Here is a 21906-nt window from a genome sequence, read left to right as displayed (position 1 = left end):
ACTACAACGAACACGCGTTGGAAAAGTTTTGAAAATTGTCCACGACTTTTGCAATAAAGTTGCACCCAAATTTATCCTTATAGCCCACAACTCTGCATGACCTACAGCTAAACTCAGCCTGAGATACTGCACATTAGAGATTCGACTTATATCTGGGCAACCACCTCTCCAAATCTATTTAACAGACAGTTACAAGTAAATACCCATTAAAAAGGTACTGAAAATACCTACAAGTTTTGCTTAAAGAGAATTCGCAAATTTGTGCTCTGCAACTATCAAAACGCGGTCGATTCATTGGTGATTATAACGACGCCTAAAGTTTAGACACAACAGTGCAACAACTTCAGAGCAACCTAACTCCAATTATATGCAATGAGAATTAGAAACCCATACTCTTTGAAAAGATCATGAAATTACTAAAACTTTCATAATCCACAAAGACCAAATTATACCGTCTTCAATGTCTACTCTTCCGTACAAAATTAAAGACTCACTCTGCTAGAGACACCAACAAAGATGTTTTAAGAAACCCATATCTCTCAAATGTTTAGACCAAACATGGTGATTAAGCATCCTATGGAAAGATGCAGAAACATACTACAAAACATTCTAGATAAGTGAAGCCTGATTCAACCTCCAACTAATTTAAAATGCCTCCCGAAACCAAACAACACATTATCAACAATAAAAAAACAATATAAAATGAAACCCAAGTCATTGGCAGGTGCCATCAACACTAGGATTTTCCACTACCAAACTGGGATGCAACTCCACAAAGTCTTTAAATAACACTCTACCAAATAGGTTAGAACACTAAGCACAACAATCAATGAATTCAACAACCTCGTTTGTTAATGCCACTAAGGTCAAACATCCATGTACCGACAATGTATGAAACACCTGACATACCCGTCTCCAGCTCTATAAAACATGGTTGTTATTACACTAGAATCCAACTACTAGAAATCTCCAAAACTATTCTGTTGACGTGAAGCAAATGGTGCTCATGCCATATAACATCTTTTCCCCCTCTCAAAAGAGATAAAATTTGCAATACTCATAAAGCAATGGAGGGATAACAACAAGAAAAAAACTAATGTACTTCTTGACACAGACTCATGCAAAAGCTTCATAAATATTACTTTCAATACTAAAATAATAACACGATACTATGCTCAACAGGAGTAATTGGACTTCAATAAGATAATCCGCCTAACCCAACTACTTTGATTAACCTCACATACAACAATACCTCCTATTATTGCACTTGAACAATTTGTACCTAGTGATGTCATAGGATGAATTCAAGGTAGTAGACATACATGATCTATCAAACCATCATTCATATAATAAAAATCTCCATCTAATGTAACAACCACATCATTATAGAGATAGATGACTAACAAACATAAGCAACTTCCAGTTAAACATTGACTTTGTTTAAGATAAAGCGGTCCAAATAATAATTCCACAAGCATGCATAGAGAACTGATCACATAAAAAAACTACCATGTATCATCGGCGATTAAAAACAATATAAAATGGGTTGTCCATATCGTCCGCATGACTAGCCTCCAACAAATAGAAATTATGCATAATCTTTTTGGCTATAGAAACAAACCATAGCAGGAAAACATGCATGCCTCTTCAACTATAATATAGACATAAAATCCACTTGAAATCACCCTATTTATTATTAAAGATAAGGTTGCACACAATAAGAAAACCTATCATGTAAACATGGTTGGACTTATCTACCCACGTCATCTTGCAAATTCACTTAAGTTCTTCTAGTCTCAAGATTTCATAGACAGTACAACATTGCCTTTGCTCTATGGAGACAAACCTATTGTACTCTAAGATCAAGTTGGCAAATAGCCACACTAGCCAAAAAAAAGGTGAGGTGTAAAGCACTGCACCCATGGAAATATTACATTGATAAGTTGGGTTGTAACCCAACAGTCAATCCAACTCAACAACACCATAAAACTTCATTGTATAGTGTTTTCACACTACACCAAGTCGGATTAGATCCTCTATACACAAGCTCAATAAACAATCGGTCCTACAAGTACTAGAACCCAAGAATCCTTTTGGGAAAAAAACATCCACAGTCAAGCATATAGAAATATATGATGGTAATAGCTCAGAGATTAGTAAACATTGCATCCCAAAAAACATCATGACGATATGTATATAAAACAAGTACATTAGTAGCTTCACTCGCATAATAATTTCAATAACAACCACATCAAGAAACCAATATTAAATAGAAGTAACATTTCATATCAAGCATTACGTCGTTAACGACATACCTCATCAAACCATAAAGGGGTTTGGAGTAAGGAAATTCTAGTCATCTATACAATAAAATACTAATATGAAAGATATATGAACCCATACCCTTCCTATATGTGCAAGTGTGTCAAATTTATCTTCAAATTGCGTAGAATCTAAAGCCTATCCTCTGATACCAACTGTAACACTCCAGGTTCCACAAACAACCTGGTATGCTACTGTACTACACTTCCGACGTCCATATATAAAATTTCGGCAGCATCCCCTTTGCAAGATTGCATAAAAGAGGGAGCAACAGAGTATAAACATATATCATGACTAAAACATACTAAGTATTATTACTCGGCTAGCAAGGAAAGATAAACATACGACCTGAACTGAATTAACCAGTGCGCACGACCATATAAAAAAATAAACAAACTTCATTTGACAATAAGTTTCTAATTAAATCATGGCTGCGCCTGGGCAGCGTTATTGTGAGAGTGAAAGTGGACGTGCTGCTACTCCCCTCATTCCCAACATGTATCAAGTACCTGTATTGAGTAATGCAAGAGTGAGATGACACATCTCAGCAAGTAAAATAATATCAAACAGTTTAACCACATAAGAACATTGTTTTACCACCACTTAATTCCACAACCTTCTTATTACGAAGGTGCAGCATGTATACAACGTACAACGCACCTAGTTACCACACCTCGCAGGTAGAAACCACAATAGTAACATAGTAATGTCACACTTCATATATTCCTCATGAGTGCAAATGTCTGCAAATGCAAGGATGACTTCTGCCTTCATACCTCTAAGGATATGAAGCCGCATCGTACCCCTCCTCGGGCAACGTACGATGCTAAAAATGTACCGGTACTGTCGGACCATAAGATCACGACATAACTTCAAAATGCAAGATGGATGATGCGATGTGCATGTCATGCCTACAACACTTCATATAACATGATTCAAAAAGACACTTCAACTTCATCCAGATGGGAATCAACCACATATATCATTACCAAATTATGATCATCCACAATATTAGACAATTGAGAATCAATACTTCCAAACAAATAAACTTCATCATAGAATTCAATGATTAACATAATTAAAACTTATGCATACTCAATGACAGGGAATAGGATGCAAACCAAACGGTAGCAACCACCACTGTATTTACTTGTCTTTACCGGAAGTTCGGGCAAATTCCTAAGTACGATCCGGAAGTCCACCACCTGTTTTTGACACCCAACTTAGTACACCAATTTCACATAATCAGGCTCATAAGCGATGCCGCACCTACGCACAAACTCAAACCCCGCCGCGGGTTACATCTCTCCCTACACCCACCAAACTGCAGTGGCGCTGCTTAATAATTTCATAACTTTAAAAGTATGACAGCAGTGGTAACAAACAAAAACTCCAGAGGCATCTACATAAAATTCCCCACAAGTTTTGTATATAATTTATAATTAAATTCCAATATCTAATTAGCCCAAAACAGTCCACAAGATGAACCCTGTAATCTGTTTTTCTTTGTCTTTTGGACAGCAACATACCCAGATTCAAACAGCGATATCTTTTAAAATATAATTCCAAATCAAGCGCATAAGTACTCATTGGAAAGATAAGACAAATCCCTACATGATTACCATACTGGTTAACACTAATTACCCACGAAAAATTCCCAGAAACTGCTAATACCACTGCTGTTCACCCACCTGAAAAATCTGTTTTTTTGGACAGCAACATAACCGGATTCAAACAACGATATCTCCTGAATTATAACTCCGAATCGAGCGCATAAGTACTTGTTGGAAAGATAACATAAAGCCCTACATGATTCTCATACTGATTAACACTAATTACCCACGAAAAATTCCTAGAAACTGCTAATACTGCTGCTGTTCATCCCCCTGAAAAATCTGTTTTTTTGGACAGCCACATACCCGGATTCAAACGGTGGTAACTTTCAATTTATAACTCCAAATTGAGCGCATAAATACTCGTTGGAAAGGTAAGGTAAAGTTCTACATGATCCCCAAACTGATTTCCCTTAATTCCTCACGAAAAAAACACAGAAACTGCTAGACTACTGCTGTTCACCCACCACCTAAAATTCTGGACAGCCCCCCTCTACCCCAATCGCAAACGCAACCTCTAATCAATTAAATTGCAGCGCAAATGAACAAGGGATGAACACAAAAATCACCTTGGATTCTCCCCCTTTCCTTCCTCCCTTCTTCCCTCCACCAAAACGATTGAAGACTCTCACCACGACGACGATGATCCGAGCGTCAAGGATTGGCACCTTGGGAGGAGGGGATTGAGAGGGGGGGGCGGCTAGGGTTTGGTGGCTGCAAGAATTGAGAGAGGAGGAGATGGGCAGGGGGCGACGGCCAAGGGGGAAGAGAAGTGGGGGGCGGCTGCACATGGGGGGAGGGGGTTAGGAGGGAGGCGGCTAGGGTTTGGGAGGGTTAATGGGCCGAAACTCCAATTGCGGCCCAACTAACCCACGCGACAGCTCCCGACCGCAACGCAAGCGTCAAACCAAATAAATTCTACTGCCCTAGTTGTGAATGTTTTCCACAAAATCCCAAATCCCCAAAACAACAACCGGATGAGGAAAAAAACAAAAAGAACAACCCCCAACTTCTCTTCTTTGCAAACCGGGTATCACAGGTAGCTTGTGCATTTTTGTGAATTTGTTCATTGATAAACATGGGATTATCCGTATTATCAAATTGCATTCCATTTTCTACTATCTCCCATATACTTGGATGAAGAGAGAACAAGTGGCTACGCATTTTGTGACTCCAAAATCCGTAGTCCTCTCCATCAAAGTGTGGAGGTTTACCAAGAGGAATGGAAAGCAAATGAGCATTAGAATTTTGCGGAATACGAGAATAATCAAAAGAAAAGTTTGAGTTGACCGTTTTCTTTTTCTCGTCGTCATCGTCTCTTTGGGAAGAAGAGAACTCGTCGCTGTCGTAGTAGACTATCTTCTTGATGCGCCTCTTCTTCTTCCCATCCTTCTTCTTATGACTTGAGCCCGAGTCAGTGGGCTTGTCATCTTTTGGCTCATTGATGAAGGACTCCTTCTCCTTGTCGTTGATCACCGTCCCCTTTCCCTTAGGATCCATCTCTTCGGGCGATTAGTCCCTTTCGTGAAGAGAACGGCTCTGATACCAATTGAGAGCACCTAGAGGGGGGTGAATAGGTGATCCTGTAAAAACTTAAAACTTATAGCCACAAAACTTGGTTAAGTGTTAGCACAATGAAATCAAGTGGCTAAGGACCGAGCTCTTGTGAAACACAATAGTCACAGTGAGAACAAGCACAAGAGACACGATGATATATCCCGTGGTTTGGCCAAGTATAACACTTGCCTACTCCACGTTGTGGCGTCCCAATGGACGAGAGTTGCACTCAACTCCTCTCAAGTGATCCAATGATCAACTTGAATACCACGGTGTTCTTCTTTCTTTACTCTTTCTCGTTTGCGAGGAATCTCCACAGCTTGGTGTCTCTTGCCCTTACAATAAGGATCAAAGTGAAAGCACTAGAGTAAGGGAGCGAAGCAACACACACAAATCCGCATCAATACGCACACACATAGCCAAGACTTGAGCTCAAATGAATAGCACAAAGTTCACCACTAGAACTGAGCTCAAATCACTAAGAAAGTCAATCGAGTGCGCGAAGACGGAGTGTGAATGATTAAGAATGCTCAAAGTATGCTTGGGTGACTCCTCCATGCGCCTAGGGGTCTCTTTTATAGCCCCAAGGTAGCTAGGAGTCGTTGGAGGCATGCTTGGAAGGCAATTCTTGCCTTCAGTCGGGTGCACCACCGGACAGTCCGGTGCACCACCGGACATCCCCTGTTCACTGTCCGGTATAGATCACCTTCCAAAATTGGTGCACACTGGACAGTCTGGTGCCCCCATCAGACCGTTGGCTCGGCCACGCGTCACGTGCGGATTGCGCGGCCGACCGTTGGCGTGGCCGACCGTTGGCTCACCGGACAGTCCGGTGCACCACCAGACAGTCTGGTGAATTTTAGTCGTACGCCGCCGACGAATTCTCGAGAGCGGCCAGTTGACCAGACGCCAGCCTGGCGCACCGGACACTGTCCGGTGCACCACCGGACAGTCCGGTGCACCCAGACGGCACAGAGTCTTGGCTGCTTCAGTCAAGTCCTTTTCTTTTTCTGTTTTCTCTGATTCTAGCACTTAGACAAATATGTTAGTACACAAAAAACAATGTACTAAGTCTAGAATCATACCTTCTTGATGATTTGCACTTCATCCACAATTTTGCACAACTTACACTTAAACCATTTGTGTTGGGCACTTAATCACCAAAATACATAGAAATGGCCCAAGGGCACATTTCCCTTTCAATTTTCTCACAAGATTTATATTAATCAGTTTTATTGTTTAAAGCACCTAAAATTTCAGAAAACCATATCTTTTTAACTGTAACTCCGATTGTATTATTTCTCGAGCCTACGATCTCGTAATGGCGCGTAGAATATTCTTACACTGTTTGTTCTCATGTTTGGTGTACTGTTATTTTTATGTACTTCTTGTCCATTTGTATGTATTGCTACGAGTAGCAGCGAGGTTACGAGAAACCCGAAGACCAACTTGGTGAAGTACTTGGAATCTCAAAACGCAGGCAAGTTATGCCCTTGATCACTCTTCTTTACCTAATAATGTTTTTGTTAATCACTGTGACATGCTCAGGTTAATTTGATGGGACCTAATAGGTTTAGTATTATTTATCCCACACCTTGTTTACCACTGAACTTTTGGGGTAGTATATGCTATTGCTCTACCAGGTTTTGGGATGAATGTTACATCTGAATTAGGATCATGTTCCAATTTTGTTGTTGTTTTAATTATTGTTCATGACAAGATCATTGTGTTAATTGGAACATGGAGCTTAACTTGAGATAACAGCGCTACCACAAGGGTGGTATGGGATGCCCCTGACTGACTAATTAGGAAAGCTAGTGGAGGACTACCTTACCCGAAAGGGGCAAGGGCGGTAGGGGAGTTATTGGTATAAGGAGGTTCTCGGGTTGATCATGTTGCGATGGCTTTTCAAACGAGAAATTCCTATCACTCTCCTCAGAAACCGTAGAAGGTTTTCTGAAGCTACTGGAACTTTGTAAAGGCCTCTAGTGCTACCCTACCTCGTCTCCTCGGCAGAGATGAATGGGAAGTCGATCCCTTAGCAAATGGGTAACACGACTTGTGGGTAAAGGGCGCAACCTCTGTAGAGTGTAAAACTGGTATATCAGTCGTGCTCGCAGTCAAGAGCGACTCAGGATCTCGCATGATTAACTTATGGAACTAAACTTAATCTATCATATGCATTGCATTGTGGGTGTTATTATTAATTGTGATCTCTTATTTAATTGGGTTGGTATTTACTTATACTTAGTAACTGCTAATAAAACTTTGACCTACTTTAAAAAGAAATGCTCAGCTTCAACTGCCTCCTTTGGTAATCCTTACACTTCATATGAGCCCCACCGTAAGTGAGCTCATGCACATTATTCCCCACAACTTGTTGAGCGATGAACGTATGTGAGCTCACCCTTGTTGTACTCACACCCCCAGGTCAAGGGCAGGTACTACAAGATGAGGAGCATGAAGGATGTCGTGATGAGTTTGTAAGAGGTCTAGGCCGTCGACTCCGAGTCAACTATGGTTGCTGGATCGTTGTCTTCGTATGATGTATTTTTTTAATTATTTTGTATAGAACTCCTATTATATAATAAAGATGTGACATTCATTTCTGTACCATGAGTCATCATATGTGTGAGGCTAGATCCTAGTACACATTTGATTCGCGCTTGTATTTGCCCTTAAATCCGGGTGTGACAAAATATTATACAAAAAACGGGTACTCGTATCCGACCAGAATATCTAGATATTTATCGAGTAGTTCTTGCTTGGAATCTGACTCGAGTTTGAAGTTGTACTTTCCGAGTACTACCCGTATCCACCCCGAATATAAAAGTATTTGTATTCGTATCCGAAAAAATGAGTATTTGAACTATTTGTATCCGATATACGAGGGTATATCTGACCCATTTTCACCCCTAGTGGGGAGTAACTCTCCTTCCTCTTCTGATCCATTCTCAACCCTCTCATTTTCCTCTGATCCTCCATATCCCCCTCCCTCATCACCTTGCCTCCCTAAGGATGAAGGCCTCTAGGACATCCTTTTGTACACCGACTTTGAGACATTCGATTACACCTAGACAAAATGCCGATGAGGAGTCTAACGAGGGCGATGTAGTCAACAAGCTCGCCTCCCTCGTCTGCGGTCCTTCATCCCTCTAAATGAGGATGATTTGTGCAATTGGGATGACGCCGATGACGATGGTGCCGAGGAGGAGGATGTTAGCTCCTCCAAGGAGGAGGAGGCAGCACGGGCCATAGAGCCCTTCTGTGCACTGGACTGCATCTGCATCATCCGGCCCACCCTCGGGCACCTTCATCGACACTAGTGACGTAAACTGCCGCACCCCGATGCAGTCGCGACGCCTACTTCATGAGCCCGTGTGCGAAGCCTCGTGACTGCAAAGGGCGTTGATCGACCGACCGACTGCTCTCGTGTCAAAGGGCGAGACCCCTCCACTTCTTCTAGTAACCTAGTGAGCGAGCAAAGCATGACGTGTACCGGCGGTGGCGACTTCGGCGACAAGCACTACTCACGGCAGAGCTGCGAGCTCTACGCGCTGCTGCTCGCCATCGTCTCCCCCGCGTCACTATGGCATCTAGTGTCTATGGCGCCGGCCGTGACAGCGTCCATGCTCCTCGGTGCGTCGGTGGCGCTCATGCTATGCGGCTCCATCACCTTTACCATTGGCCTCCTCATGCCCTGGGTCACCAGCATCACGCTCCTCTTTGGCTTCGTCGGCACCGTCAACACTCTCTCCTCTCCACCTACTCCTTTGAGGTTGTTCCTCTACAACAACACCAAGCAGCCCCCACCGTGGGCCTTTGCAAGCACAGATCCATATAGGGATAGAATTTGTGGATGGGTTGGGAGGCAGAGTGGAGAAGGCCACTAGGGATAAGGAAGGTGGGTGGAGCGTGTTGATAGAACTAGAAAAAATAGCGCCCTATCGGGCGCTGTATCACCTATATATATGAACACTTGAAAGTATACAATGAATGAAACTGTGTATTATGGAAATAACAAATTAAGTGATACATGTAGTATGCTGAGTACTCAACTTTTTTTTGATAAAACACAGCTGAATCGGTTTAGGCCTCATCTCCAAGCGAACACGCAAATCACACATAAGTTAGATGCCTAGCCGAGGTAAATGAGAAACCATGGTTTCACCATAGGTGCATGATGCTACTATGCTAGATGGACGCACACACACTTCAGAGCCAGCTTCTTCCCTGAGTTAGTGTTGTTGCAGATTCAGGTTCCGCTGCTGCCCTGCCCCTTTGCGTGGGATCGATCGGCAAATGTTCTCGTCTGCCCTGGCAAGCGCCAGCCTATTCGCTTCTTTCTTCTCCTTGATCTTGGCTTTAAGCATCCCTAGGCTAAGCGCAAACAAATACACGGGTTTCTTGGTCGCTTTTACTCCCTTCTCTTTTAGCACCGCCACCATGGGTTCAGTAGTGTACTTGGGGCAGTCCCGTGATCTGGTGTGCCCTCAGTAATCATAGCTGCTTTTTCCTCAACACCTTCATCGCCAGTCACTGTGACTTCATCTGGCACTTCAGTAACTATCACTTCCTTCTGTCCATCTGCATGATCAACGACAACATCTCCATCCATTGTAAATGTGCTCAGTTTCTTCTCATCAACTATCACTGGTGTCTTCTCCTCTATTTCACCGTCCGTCCCTGTGACTTCTGGCACATCAGTAGCAACAACTTCCTTCTTTTCATCAGCATGAGCAACATGGATTTTGAAATGATCATTCTCAAAGCATCCATTCATTGTATATGTGCTCTGTTGCTTCTCCTCAACAACTTCATAATCTGCCTCTGTGAGTTCTGGTACTTCATCAGTAGTTGACGCTTCCATCTGTTCATCGGCATGAACATCATCAGTTTTGAAAAAATGATCATCAACAGCATCTTTATCCACTGTAAATGTGCTCTTTTGCTTCTCCTCAACATCTTCAACAGTTATCCCTGTGTCCTCTAGCACTTCGTCAGCAGTTACCACTTCCATCTGTTCATCGTCATGAACATTATCGGTTTCAGAATCATCCTTGACAAGATCTCCATCCACTGTAACCATGATCTGTTGCTTCTCATCAACTATCAGTGATGTGGTCTCCAAGGTAATTTCACAATCTCTCACTTGTTCTGGTAGGTTGTCAGCAGCAACTGCATGATCAGATTGAACAAAAATATCTTCAATCAGCTTGAGTTCTGGAACTTTGTCAGTAGTTACCGCTTCTATGTGTTCATTGGAATAATCACCATCAGTTTCAGAATGGTCCTCTACAACATCCTCATCCATTGCATCTGTGCTCTGTTGCCTCTCACCAAACTATAAGTGTTGTGTTCTCATCCACAGTAATTTCACGATCTGTCACTTGTTCCAGCAGGTTGTCAACAGTGACTACTGGATCAGCTTGAACAAAAATAGATTCAAACTGATCATCCTCGATCTCATCATGCATTCCAGCTGTAGATTCATCATCAAAATATACATCCTGTGGCAGATATAATAACCAGAAAAAAACATCAAACATCAGGAGATACAATCTGTTCAGTTCAATGCAAGATGATACAATGAATCTAAACAGTAAATCTGAATATACCTCATCATCCCGCTCAAGTGATGCTTGAGCCTGCATGTATAAACAAAAGTTACTAAATAAATTTTAAAAATTGTTAATGTGTTGGCATGTTGCAACTACAGAACTTGGTTGTTTAGGTCCATCAAAACTATTCTTTTAATGTAATTCAGCATTTTGGATCTCAGAAAAAAATAATTATTCAATCTTTTAATTTAAATCAATATGCCTGTTTATAAAGCACTAAAGTATGCTAATAGACCAAACGAGAAACAACTGCACTAATCAAAAGAAACTGACCTCATCAATATCCTCACTACTGTAAATACCATATTTAAATGCCTGGCTTAAATTGCTAGCAAGTGCAGCCACATCGTAGTCCCTATCTCGGAAGTCTTCATCATCGCTATCCTTACCACGATCCTGCAGTGATGTTGGTCGACTATAACCAGAGAAGAAAGCAGAATTCAGCATATGACCTTTCATCCCAGTAAGCCAAAGCAGCTAAAGTCTGTACTCTGTAGTAACTTCATACACTTCATGTGAACATGCAGGACATACAGACTGACCTTTGAAAGTATTAAAGAATTGATAGATACAAGAGCTATGAGTTATGACATTTGGCATTAACATCCTAGAAAGGCAGAACTGCAAAAGTCCACATCTGGACCAAACTGATAGCGCAACATGAGGGAAACTCTGAAACATGATGGGTAAGAAAATCAAACGGACCAGATCAAAGGTGCAGCTTCCAAGTTGCAACACCGTCATGAGCGACTTATCCAGTCCTATATCAGAGAACATTTATGAATCATGCTAGGACAATTACATATGAAAAGCAAGGACATATTTTACTTCTCTGCCAGCTCTAATACAAACTATTTGACCAATTCTTTATACTAAGGCACAACAGAAGCAGGCATTAACTGAACAATTTGGAAACTCTCGGTATACTTTCATAGGATACTCATACAAACAACTTTTGTTAGCTCGATTTTCTTTTATGACGAACCAAGCAACAGACAGACTTAAATCAATAATTGCTCACATATTCGTATAGCAAATGAAAACAAGGGGTACCAAATATCATTTCAAGTATTATGAGGGCACTTCCTAGTATAAAAATGAGGGCAAAAGCTCATATAATATAAGACTTCTTAGCATGACTAACAAAATAGAGCAATAGGGCTCAGAAAAAAGGTTGTGACCTATGAAAACATGTCTAATAATCTGTCTTTGCACCAAATAGGAATGAATCTGAATCCGATGTAAAACAGCCATCCTGAAACAGAATAGATGGTACATCTGAAACATGTGCCTAATGTTGGTTTCATTAATATCATGACAAGGCATTGTACTTACACGCAAGGAGGCAAAACTAAGCAATTGGCACACACTGAAAAACACGATTTAGAAGTACGCAAGTATGTCAACTAACTGACTCGGTGGAAGGCACAACTGACGATTGCCCTCTTGCAAAATCCTCCTGTTGTGCCTACCGGTACCAAATACGTATTAGTCAGTATCTTCAATATAGACCGAAATTTTTGGGAGAAGAATGGAGGAGCTGTTGGAGCAAGAGAATCATTCTTTACTAATATATTATTTTAGGGTTGGTTTACATGTTCTTTTGGAGTTGCTCTAATGTAGAAAGGCATCAGAAGTTGGAAGAACACTGTAAAAGCCTTTTGGACAGATATTTATTCGGAAAGTGGAGAAACTAACAGAGCTCTCTTGGTACAAACCATTATTTGGAGTTTGGACCCATCAAAACGTCAACCCCTAAATCATTACAGAATTCACTACTGTTTTGTCATATACTAATCTCTTTTATATGCATAGGTTGTATTTAGTTGTCTGCTTCTTTTATACAATGCACAATGGGGAATCTAGTTTCTTCGAGTAAACACAGGTCGACCAAAGGACGTCTGCACAACAAATCAAACAAGAGCACACACCAATTAGACGAGTAGGGCGCGAAGGAACATGTCGTTATCAAAACAGACATGTAACCACAGAGGCTTGGACACGATCTAGGTCACGGGCGGCGTCAGCAGCAGCTCAGACAAGCCCATGGGTACGGCTGTCGGCGACAGCACGGAAACCAAGTCTGCAGCGGAGATGAATGTTGAGTTAGGGGAAGTGTAGAAATACATATCTGTTTGCAAATGGGGAGGATGAGGAAGGAGACTAAAAGGGGAGGAAGGTACCCACCTTATACCCGACGAGAGGAGCACGACACTAATGTCCATGCCTTGGCGCTGCTGTGACGTGCGGGGCGCCATGGAACCGTGCATCGGCGGTCTCGTCCAGCAGAGTTACGGGCAGACTACCATGGAACCGCCCAAATCCGCTGTCGCAGCAACTGCGCGAAGAGCGCAATCACCTCGGTGTCTGGATCTACGGCCACAGACAGACGGCGGCAGCCAAGAAAGCAAAATGTCAGAGCAAGCGGGAGCGGAGAGAGAGTAGCAGTAGTACACACGCACACCAACAACAAGTCAACACGGCGGGCGGACACAGACCTGGCGTCCCGGGGAGGCTCCGCTTCTCCTTGACCGAAATCAGCGTCGTAGCCGCCAAGGGCACCGCCTTCGTCGGCGCCTCCTGCTCATGCCACGTCCGTCGGGTGCGGCAGCGGCATCACCGACGCTCGATCTGTTTCTTGCTCCATCCCAGCCTCTGGCCCGCCTCACTGAATCACGGTAGCGCTCGGAGGGAGGTCCGTCCGTGTGTGTAGTGCGCGGCGGCGCGGCGAGCAGCGATGGACGGAGGGAGGGAGAGATCAAGAGGGGGAGGACTCGCTGAAAGCCCATCTGGAAGAAAAAAGCAGATCCGCACACGCGTCACCACCGAAGAACGCCGGACGGGCATGGCGCACCCTCGCACGAGCAAACAAGGTGCTGAGAGAGAAGCTCGCGGCAGCCACCAGCCCGGGTAGAAAGAAGGCAAGGTGGGGCGGCGCTAGCGGTGGTCGCCGGGAAGGACGAGGCCGAGGTGGGGAAAAGTAGGTGTCACGAGGAAAGGAAAAGGGAAGAGAGGGGAGAGATTCGGACGTGAACGAAGGATGCAGCCAGTTGAAAGAAGTGCTCGCGTCCGAGGCCACGCGTCGGTGCGCGTTAGGTGGACGAACCGCCGAATGCGGAGAGCTCCCCAAACGGGGTGAAGTTTTAATAACTTAGATAGGTCGGCTAGATCACGGGTTTGGTTTAAAATATTATAAGGAGCTTTATGCAAAAGCGACGACAATGAACCATGAAAACTGATGCTTTAAAGTATTAAAGAAAAGATATAAACCGCGTTAATATAGAGCTTGTTTGGTTCAGCTTTTTTCTGATGAACTTTTCTGAGAATTTAGCTGTGGGGGATAATGGATTAAGTACGGAGAAAGATGAATGAGTTTATAGGATTTAGGATCTATGAAATCACAGATTAATTCAATCATGGTGACTCGGTCCACTGTGTGTTCACTTTAATTTTGGACAATTTTTACCGAAGAGATAAACAGCCTGAAAAGCTGGACCTGCAACAATTTCCGAGGGTCAGAATCTGAAACTAAACTAAAACAAACAGTGCTATAGCCATACAAGTTTATTTTACTCTTAAGTTACATAGACGGAGTGCTTGCAGCGGGCGGCAGGTAAGCCAACCGAAACCGATGGCGTCGGGCTCCGGCAGCGGGAGCGACTTCTCCGTGGTCGTGGTGGGATCCGACTTCGCGGTCGACGCCGGCGCCGCGCTCCTCGCCCCCGCCGACCACGAGGTGTGGCACGACTGCCTCCCCGTCCTCGCTGAGGCGGACGCCTGCTTCTCCGACCTCGAGGAGCGCCAGGTCGTGCGCATCCAGGGCACGGATAGGGCAGGCCGAACCATCGTCCGCGTCGTCGGCAAGTTTTTCCCGGGTGCGCGAATCGACCACGTAGTTTTCGTTAATCCCCCCCCCCCCCCCCCCCCCCCCCCCCCCCCCCCCAAATACACACACACAAACAAACTACAATTGCAATCCTTCACCATTCTTTTAGGTTTTTTTTGTTAAAATCATGATTGGGATGCGCTCCTTAATATTATTTGATAATTTGTTTAGGTGTGGGATTCCCAGTAACGATTGGAAACTAGATCTTTTCCTGGTCGATAGTATATACCTGCTTTGAGGTGAAATTTTAGGTGAAACCAGAATCTCATCCAGCAAGTACCTACAGTAACGATTTATGTTGCAGATTGAGAACTGCCGACCGACGTCTATTTAATGGATGATAGATCAGCCAAAATGTCTTACAGTTTGAAATGGAGGGAGTAGCCTTTTTTTAACTCGGATACGTGTGTTATCTACTTATTTAAAACAATAATCGGATACTTGGCTCGTTTGGTTGAATTTATCATAAATTTATTGTACCAAGATCAAGATCTGATGTAGGCTGTAGTCTTCTTCTTCTTCTTTTTTTTTTTTAAGCTCTTCTACAGCTCTACCCGCAAAATGAATATCTTCTTATGGTCATTCTAAATCAAGGATGGTTGATCATTCTGCTCGCTGAGCTGCATGAAGTTATTAGTTCCAGCCAGTATATCTGTAGACCTGATCAGTGTTCTGATTCTTTCACTATTGCTATTGACAATCCAACAAGCGGAATAAGGCTTTCATATCTTCATTATCCTCGTGCTTCATTGCTACAAGCTTAGTCTTATTGCTTCCGAGACTATTCTTGGTGTCAATGTTTACATGTTATTAACTTTGGAATTTGGGCTTCCAGCTCCAGTAATTGATGGTGAACGTCTGAAGAAGTATGTGTTCTACAAACTGCGCACCGAATTGCCTGTGGGTCCATTCTGCATTTTGTACATCCACAGCACCGTACAGTCTGATGATAACAACCCTGGGATGTCGATCTTGAGGACAATTTATGAGGAGCTTCCACCTGAATACAAGGAAAGGCTTCAAGTTTTCTACTTCTTGCATCCTGGGCTTCGCTCCAGACTGGCCATCGCCACACTTGGCAGGCTATTTTTAAGTGGAGGGTCAGTATTCTTTCATCTAGTTCTCAGGCATTACTGGTATATAAGCTGGCAGCTTCCCAAGCTGTTTGTACATTGTAGACAAACAAGGATGCTACACCTATATAATTCTCTATATATTCAATAATCATGCTTGTACACATGATAAGTTCAACTGATCACTTCTCTTTGTGTAAGACAAATATGCTTATAGAAAGTTAAAATAGAATGCAAATTACATTCTTCTTAATACAGTAAATGTTGAAAATGGAAATAACAGTGAAACAGAGCACAGGAACCATTACTGAATATTCATTGAATGCAGTATACTGAATATTGAAGGGCGGGCCTGGTGCAGTGGTAGAGCCTACCGTCTGTAACCGGAAGGTCCCGGGTTTGAGCCCCAGCCTCTGCATATTATGCGGGTAAGGCTTGGCGCTTAAAGATACCCTTTCTCAGACCCCGCACAGTGCGGGAAGCCTACGGCACTGGGTACGCAGTATACTGAATATTCATTACATGCATTATCCAGAATGAGTAAAGGCTCAAAACAGACAAGCGTGTCATTAGATGCTGTAGCAAGTTCCTATTTTTATAAAAGAGTTCAAATGGACTGCAATGTTGCAATAAACTCTATTACTTGCTGTCTTATGTACTGCTCTCTATTCTTTAGTTACTTTGAATATTTGGATATCGTTGACAAGGTAGAATGCTGCAACAGTCGTTCCATCTGAGCTGCAGCTGCCAAGAATATTATTGATCCATTGACCTTTTGTTTTTAATGCTGGTGGCTAAATTTTTATTCAGTTTTAAATATTAACAAACAACTTCCTTAACTCTGTTAATTATTCTGTTACAGGTTGTATTGGAAAATCAAGTATATTAGTCGACTGGAGTATCTCTGGGGGGATATAAAAAAGAGAGAGGTTGAAATTCCAGATTTTGTTATTGAACATGATAAGGTTCTTGAGCACCGGCCACTGACTGATTATGGCATAGAACCAGATCCCCTACATCTTGCTGATGTACCTGCTGTGGGATACTCGCTTGGAAGATATGAAGATAAATGGACTCCAGAAGATCGATGGTATTCAAGGAATTACATGTGAAATTTTCTGTTGTAGCTTAAAAGATGATTGTATAGTAACACGGTACTATGAGATTTGTATTAGATTGCTATGAAAACCTTGTCAAGGTCCTGTATTTCCAACTAAATTTATACCTGTTTGAAGATTTTTGAGCAGACGCTATATGCTGTCTGTGGTTAACCCGCCGTATAAAACTGTGGCCGATGTGTCTGCTTATGAATGTCCTTAAGGTCTTAAGGTAAATGCGTGCTTAATTCTCTGGGCTGTGAAAAACTAGAAACAAAAATCGCATCTGCCCCAATTTTTGGATTTATTGTTAAGGCTTGCCGTTTGACCATATAATGGTGACACCAAGCTTTAGAAGGGAGCATGTACTTATCATATCACATGATTCTGAAGCCACCCAGTACATTATTAGTCTACTATTCCAGAAGATTTGCACCTTGCATACCAACGCATGTATATCAACAAAATGCAGCCTTGTTTCGAACTCTATGACAGTTCGCGGCAGCGCTTTGCGGCAGCAACAACAGCACTAATCAGCGTTCCACGGAATGCGCCCTTCTCGAGCTCCTGAATCCCGGCAATGGTAGTACCTGCTGGAGAAGTAACCTGATCTTTCAGTTGCCCTGGATGTTTGCCTGTCTGGCTCACCATAGTTGCAGCACCAAGAACCTAAACAGCATATATAATAGACCAAAAACATCTATGAGAAGAGCACAACATATATAATAGACCAAAACATCTATGAGAAGAACATACGATAAACAGAAATCACTATAAAAAAGAGTAAACTTGAGCACGTATCAGTTTTACTGAACCAAGATACAGTAATGCAGAAAAAAACTCAGTTTAATGAAGAACACAGACATCTACCAGATCACACAGCATATGCAAAGACAGAGTGGGTCGCAGGCTCGCAGCATATCTTAATGGAATGAACACTCACTGTTTGAGATGCAAGACCAAGGGCAAGGTCCCGAGGAAGCCCAGCAGCAACTCCACCATCAGCCATGGCCTCTATTGCTAGGAAGATATAGGCCGGGCCACTACCACTATATTAACATTAAAAACACGAAAATTAGCTTCACTCTTGAATGTTGACACACCATTTCAGTATCACATACATAATAAGCTACATACCTCAGACCAGTTACAGCATCAAAATATTTCTCTTCAGCTGTCCAGACTTTTCCAATGGCACTGAACAGTTTTCTTACACGGTTTTCATCATCCTGAGTAGCCATCTCTCCCAAACACATGACTGAAAAGTAAAAACATCAGACAGTGTTTCATCTTGCCCCCCCCCCTAATTTCATTTAGTATAGCACTATGAAACATAATTCAAGATTTCCAGTGTATCCAAATTTTCTGTAATCATAAATGTGAAGCACACAAAGCAGCCATTTCATGACAGAGATTGCCTAGCCAATTTTCATTCATTCAAAAAGCATATCGCATTTCATGTATTATTCATAGGTTAAAAACAGCTCATGGGTTGTCAGCAAATTCTACCTGATGCAGCTTGTCCAACAGCTGAAGGGGTGTTGGGCATTACTCTAATAATACGTCGTTGACCAGACCAATCCTGAAATGAAAAGAGAAGGGTGTAAGCACTGTTTTCAAGTCATCCGACTCATGATTAGTCGGGCAAGTCGCCTCGTAGTGGCCGATCAGCCAGACGACTCGACTAGAGTATCAAGTCGTCCAGGTCGTCCGACTAAATGGTAAATTGACCAGGATTTGTCCAGGCGGCTAGGGTTTTGTAGTGGGCAACTGGGCTTCTATTTTTTTCGGCTCGTCTACAGTAGTATAAAGGCAATGCGCCGCCACCCCTTGTCACCCCTTCAAACTTTTCCTCTCCTCTGCCGAGTCTAGAACACAGGGTGCGGCTCTAGAACACCAGCAGCAGCTCCAGAACACCGGCGGCGGCTCCAAAACACTAGCGACGAGATGAGCTCCTCATCTCAACGTTCCCCCTTCTCCCCATTCTCCCCCTTTCCTATTGTCTGAATTCTGATGAATCTGAATCTGTTGGAGAAGCTGCTGCTGCTTTTTGCTTGGATGATGATACGCAGGTAGTAGGTACTGCATTACTGCTTGTAGCCTTGTATTCAATATTTCAGTTTCAGTTCTGCTATAGTGCTATATGCCTATATTGCCTTTCAGTCTGTTACTCAGTTTCAATTTCAGACTTTCAGACTTATATAATGCCTATTGCAGTATTGCTTATATATACATATATCATATTATATATACATATGTCCAGAAATATATAGGATGGTTAGGGGACGACCAGAGGTCGACCAGGACCGATTAGGCGTCCTAATCGTTGCCCTAATCGCGATTAGGCGCCTGGTCAGTCCTCTGGAACGACCAGCTGGTCGGTCCTCTAGAACGACCAGCTGGTCGGTCCTCTAGAACGACCAGCTGGTCGGTCCTCTAGAACGACCAGCTGGTCGCCCGACCTGAAAACAATGGATGTGAGAGCTTAGGGTATAGAATCCCAACACAGCATACAATGTGTTGACCTAGAGAAAACAATAATGCAATAGCACTGAGATAGTAGAGCAGCTTAAATACTAACGGTGGTAAACTGTTGTTTTCTGCAGTTTTAGTGGCAATTGTCATAATGAGATGCTGAATGGTAAAGTAAGAACTACCAAATAACTGAGATAAAATGAGCAATTCAATTGGATCTATTAGAAAACTGTTTGAACACAACAAATATAGTCATACAAATAATTCCATGTACTGCAAATTGTAGATCTGTATGCCAATTTTTACCGAGAGAATGCAATCTTGGCCTTGTTACACCCAACAGATAAAAAATTATAACAACAAGCAGAATCCCTCAGCGAATTTAACATTGTAGGAAACAGGAACCTTGCAAATATAAATTTAGGACAAAACTGTCGTGGTGGTGTGATTCATCCAATACACAATTCTTGTATTCTGTTCAGGTCTGATCAAGAAATTGGGAATGAGCATGAGCAGATGCTTTACATACTGAACAATCATTCCCGGTAAACTGGAACAACAAATATTTGAAACAATGCATCTTCTATTGGACCCTTTTAGCTGTACCACATTCGGATACATCATATTGATAGAGATGGTAAAATTTTCAAACGTGCGCTAACCTGCAAATCTTGCATCTTGATGCCGGCAGCAATGGACACGAGAAGCTTTTTTTCTGACAGCCGTGGCCTCAGCTGAAGTAGAACTTGCTTCACTGCAATTCGATGTGTGTGTGCCATAAAAACAGTGGACGAAAGCGCAAACAAATACCACGAGAACAAATCGGGCACGGGAATGGATTGTTCATGGAGCACGAAATTGAACATGATAAGATTGCACCATTAAATCCCTTAGATCCAGAAAGCAAAATCTAAAAAAAACGACACTTACCGATCTGAGGCTTCACGGAGATGACGATCACATCGCTGTCGTCCACAACCTAGAACGCACCGGGGATTAAAATTCGCGTAAGAGCGGAGTTTTCACGGTGATGTCGCATTGTCGCAGCAAATACACGCGCGCGCAATCAAGAGGAGGCCCGGAGAGCAAAGGGGAAAGGGGGAGACGAGGAGGGCGTGGAGGGGGAATACATGGGCATTGGTTTGGAGCAAGCACGCGCCGAAGGACGCGAAGGCCTCGCCGCGCTCGGGGCGGCGGTGGGGCGCGGTGCGGATGGCGGAGGCCGGGAGGACGCCCGACGCCGCCACGCCGCGGGCGATGCTCTCGGCCAGGTTGCCCGCGCCGACGAAGCCCAGACGGAACGCGTCCCCGTTCACAGCCGCCGCCGCCGCCGCCGCGGTTGGCACAGGCTGGACAGGCGGCGCCGCCATTGACGCGATGGTGGGGTGGGGGCTGCCGGAGCGGGCTTTGGTTGGGGGGTTTTGGACGGGTGGCGAACGCAAACTGGCAGGGGCGGACGTGTGGTTTCTAGCGGTCTAGCAGGGGCTTTATAGTAAAAGCTTCACTGGACGGACGACGGCGACGGTCCGCCTGGGCCTGGCCTGGCCTGGCTGCGATGCAAAGCTGGCCCGCTGGCTGCCAGTCACCGCCCGGATTTGGCAGATTTTCGTAGGACACGTGTAGCCTGCCACGATACTCTACTTGGCTTATCCAACGTGGGGTCGCGCTCGGGCCAGTGGGACTGGGAGGAGGAGCTGGGGGTGTTCGTGGGCCACTTTGATTTATTTGGGTTTTCTTTTTTTTTAAAAACAATAAGGCTAGTTTAGAAACCAGAAAATGAATGGATTGAATGGGCTAGAATCTACTTCGTATTCAATTTTGAATAAGAAGATGATTTTTTGGTTTTGTAGCTCTCAAACTAGCACTAATATATGATAACTTTCTTATGGAAAGCCAATTTTCAATTTTGCTTGCATCGTTGCATTTGTTACGATACTAGATGCATGATGCGTATATTTTGTTCTTAAAATAAATAATTTTTGAACGTTTGAACTTTCTCAAAAGAATAACATCCTACGAAGCGATCGAGAGGTGGGGCCCAGGAGCATAGGTGCGCAGAGGCACGGGCTCTGAGCCGTTGGATGGGGAATCGAGGATCTTGGTTTTACGAACCGACATGAATTGATATCTGAGGATCTATGCCATTGGATCAGGGGTGGGCGGTTGAGATCGGGTGCCCGGGGTGGTTAATGGCTCCGGTCGGCTTTGGGCGACGCCGCTCACGCCCGCGGCGGAGGAATCACTGAAGACGAGGCAGGCCCG

The 21906-nt window shown here is 43.5% G+C and overlaps 4 protein-coding genes across 4 annotated transcripts; 2 read left to right on the top strand and 2 right to left on the bottom strand.

The window, feature by feature from the left end:
- The first annotated feature begins 8980 nt into the window (after window positions 1-8980).
- LOC103652272 (uncharacterized) lies at window positions 8981-9385 on the top strand. The gene has a single exon (XM_008677892.1). The coding sequence runs from the start codon at window positions 8981-8983 to the stop codon at window positions 9383-9385; it is 405 nt and encodes a 134-aa protein (XP_008676114.1).
- A 208-nt stretch (window positions 9386-9593) lies between these two features.
- On the bottom strand, window positions 9594-11691 carry LOC103650747 (uncharacterized). The gene is made up of 2 exons (XM_023302001.1): window positions 11387-11691; window positions 9594-11140 (listed from the first exon to the last, which is right to left on the bottom strand). Exon 2 carries the CDS (start codon window positions 10804-10806, stop codon window positions 9925-9927), a length of 882 nt encoding a protein of 293 aa, XP_023157769.1. The 5' UTR covers window positions 10807-11140; window positions 11387-11691; the 3' UTR covers window positions 9594-9924.
- Window positions 11692-14673: 2982 nt separating this feature from the next.
- On the top strand, window positions 14674-17424 carry LOC100282379 (uncharacterized). Its single transcript, NM_001155290.2, has 3 exons — window positions 14674-14988; window positions 15835-16099; window positions 16935-17424. Exons 1-3 carry the CDS (start codon window positions 14745-14747, stop codon window positions 17182-17184), a joined length of 759 nt encoding a protein of 252 aa, NP_001148762.1. The 5' UTR covers window positions 14674-14744; the 3' UTR covers window positions 17185-17424.
- A 30-nt stretch (window positions 17425-17454) lies between these two features.
- LOC606449 (pyrroline 5-carboxylate reductase) lies at window positions 17455-21093 on the bottom strand. The gene is made up of 7 exons (NM_001112317.1): window positions 20775-21093; window positions 20575-20623; window positions 20307-20398; window positions 18679-18751; window positions 18307-18427; window positions 18113-18218; window positions 17455-17838 (listed from the first exon to the last, which is right to left on the bottom strand). Exons 1-7 carry the CDS (start codon window positions 21012-21014, stop codon window positions 17656-17658), a joined length of 864 nt encoding a protein of 287 aa, NP_001105787.1. The 5' UTR covers window positions 21015-21093; the 3' UTR covers window positions 17455-17655.
- Between the last annotated feature and the right edge of the window lie 813 nt (window positions 21094-21906).

Source organism: Zea mays, chromosome 3 (genome assembly GCF_902167145.1).
Source record: "Zea mays cultivar B73 chromosome 3, Zm-B73-REFERENCE-NAM-5.0, whole genome shotgun sequence".
Classification (NCBI taxonomy): domain Eukaryota; kingdom Viridiplantae; phylum Streptophyta; class Magnoliopsida; order Poales; family Poaceae; genus Zea; species Zea mays.
This window is presented reverse-complemented; position numbering and strand designations above follow the sequence as displayed.

Coding starts and splice junctions, on each gene's coding strand:
- LOC606449 (NM_001112317.1), bottom strand. CDS start 21,014: ATGGCGGCGCCGCCTGTCCAGCCTGTGCCAACCGCGGCGGCGGCGGCG. Junction 20,399..20,574: donor CTCCGTGAAGCCTCAGATCG/GTAAGTGTCGTT, acceptor ATCGAATTGCAG/TGAAGCAAGTTCTACTTCAG. Junction 18,428..18,678: donor TGTTGGACAAGCTGCATCAG/GTAGAATTTGCT, acceptor TTTACTTTTCAG/TCATGTGTTTGGGAGAGATG.
- LOC103652272 (XM_008677892.1), top strand. CDS start 8,981: ATGACGTGTACCGGCGGTGGCGACTTCGGCGACAAGCACTACTCACGG.
- LOC100282379 (NM_001155290.2), top strand. CDS start 14,745: ATGGCGTCGGGCTCCGGCAGCGGGAGCGACTTCTCCGTGGTCGTGGTG. Junction 14,989..15,834: donor CGTCGGCAAGTTTTTCCCGG/GTGCGCGAATCG, acceptor TTGGGCTTCCAG/CTCCAGTAATTGATGGTGAA. Junction 16,100..16,934: donor AGGCTATTTTTAAGTGGAGG/GTCAGTATTCTT, acceptor ATTCTGTTACAG/GTTGTATTGGAAAATCAAGT.
- LOC103650747 (XM_023302001.1), bottom strand. CDS start 10,806: ATGGATGAGGATGTTGTAGAGGACCATTCTGAAACTGATGGTGATTAT.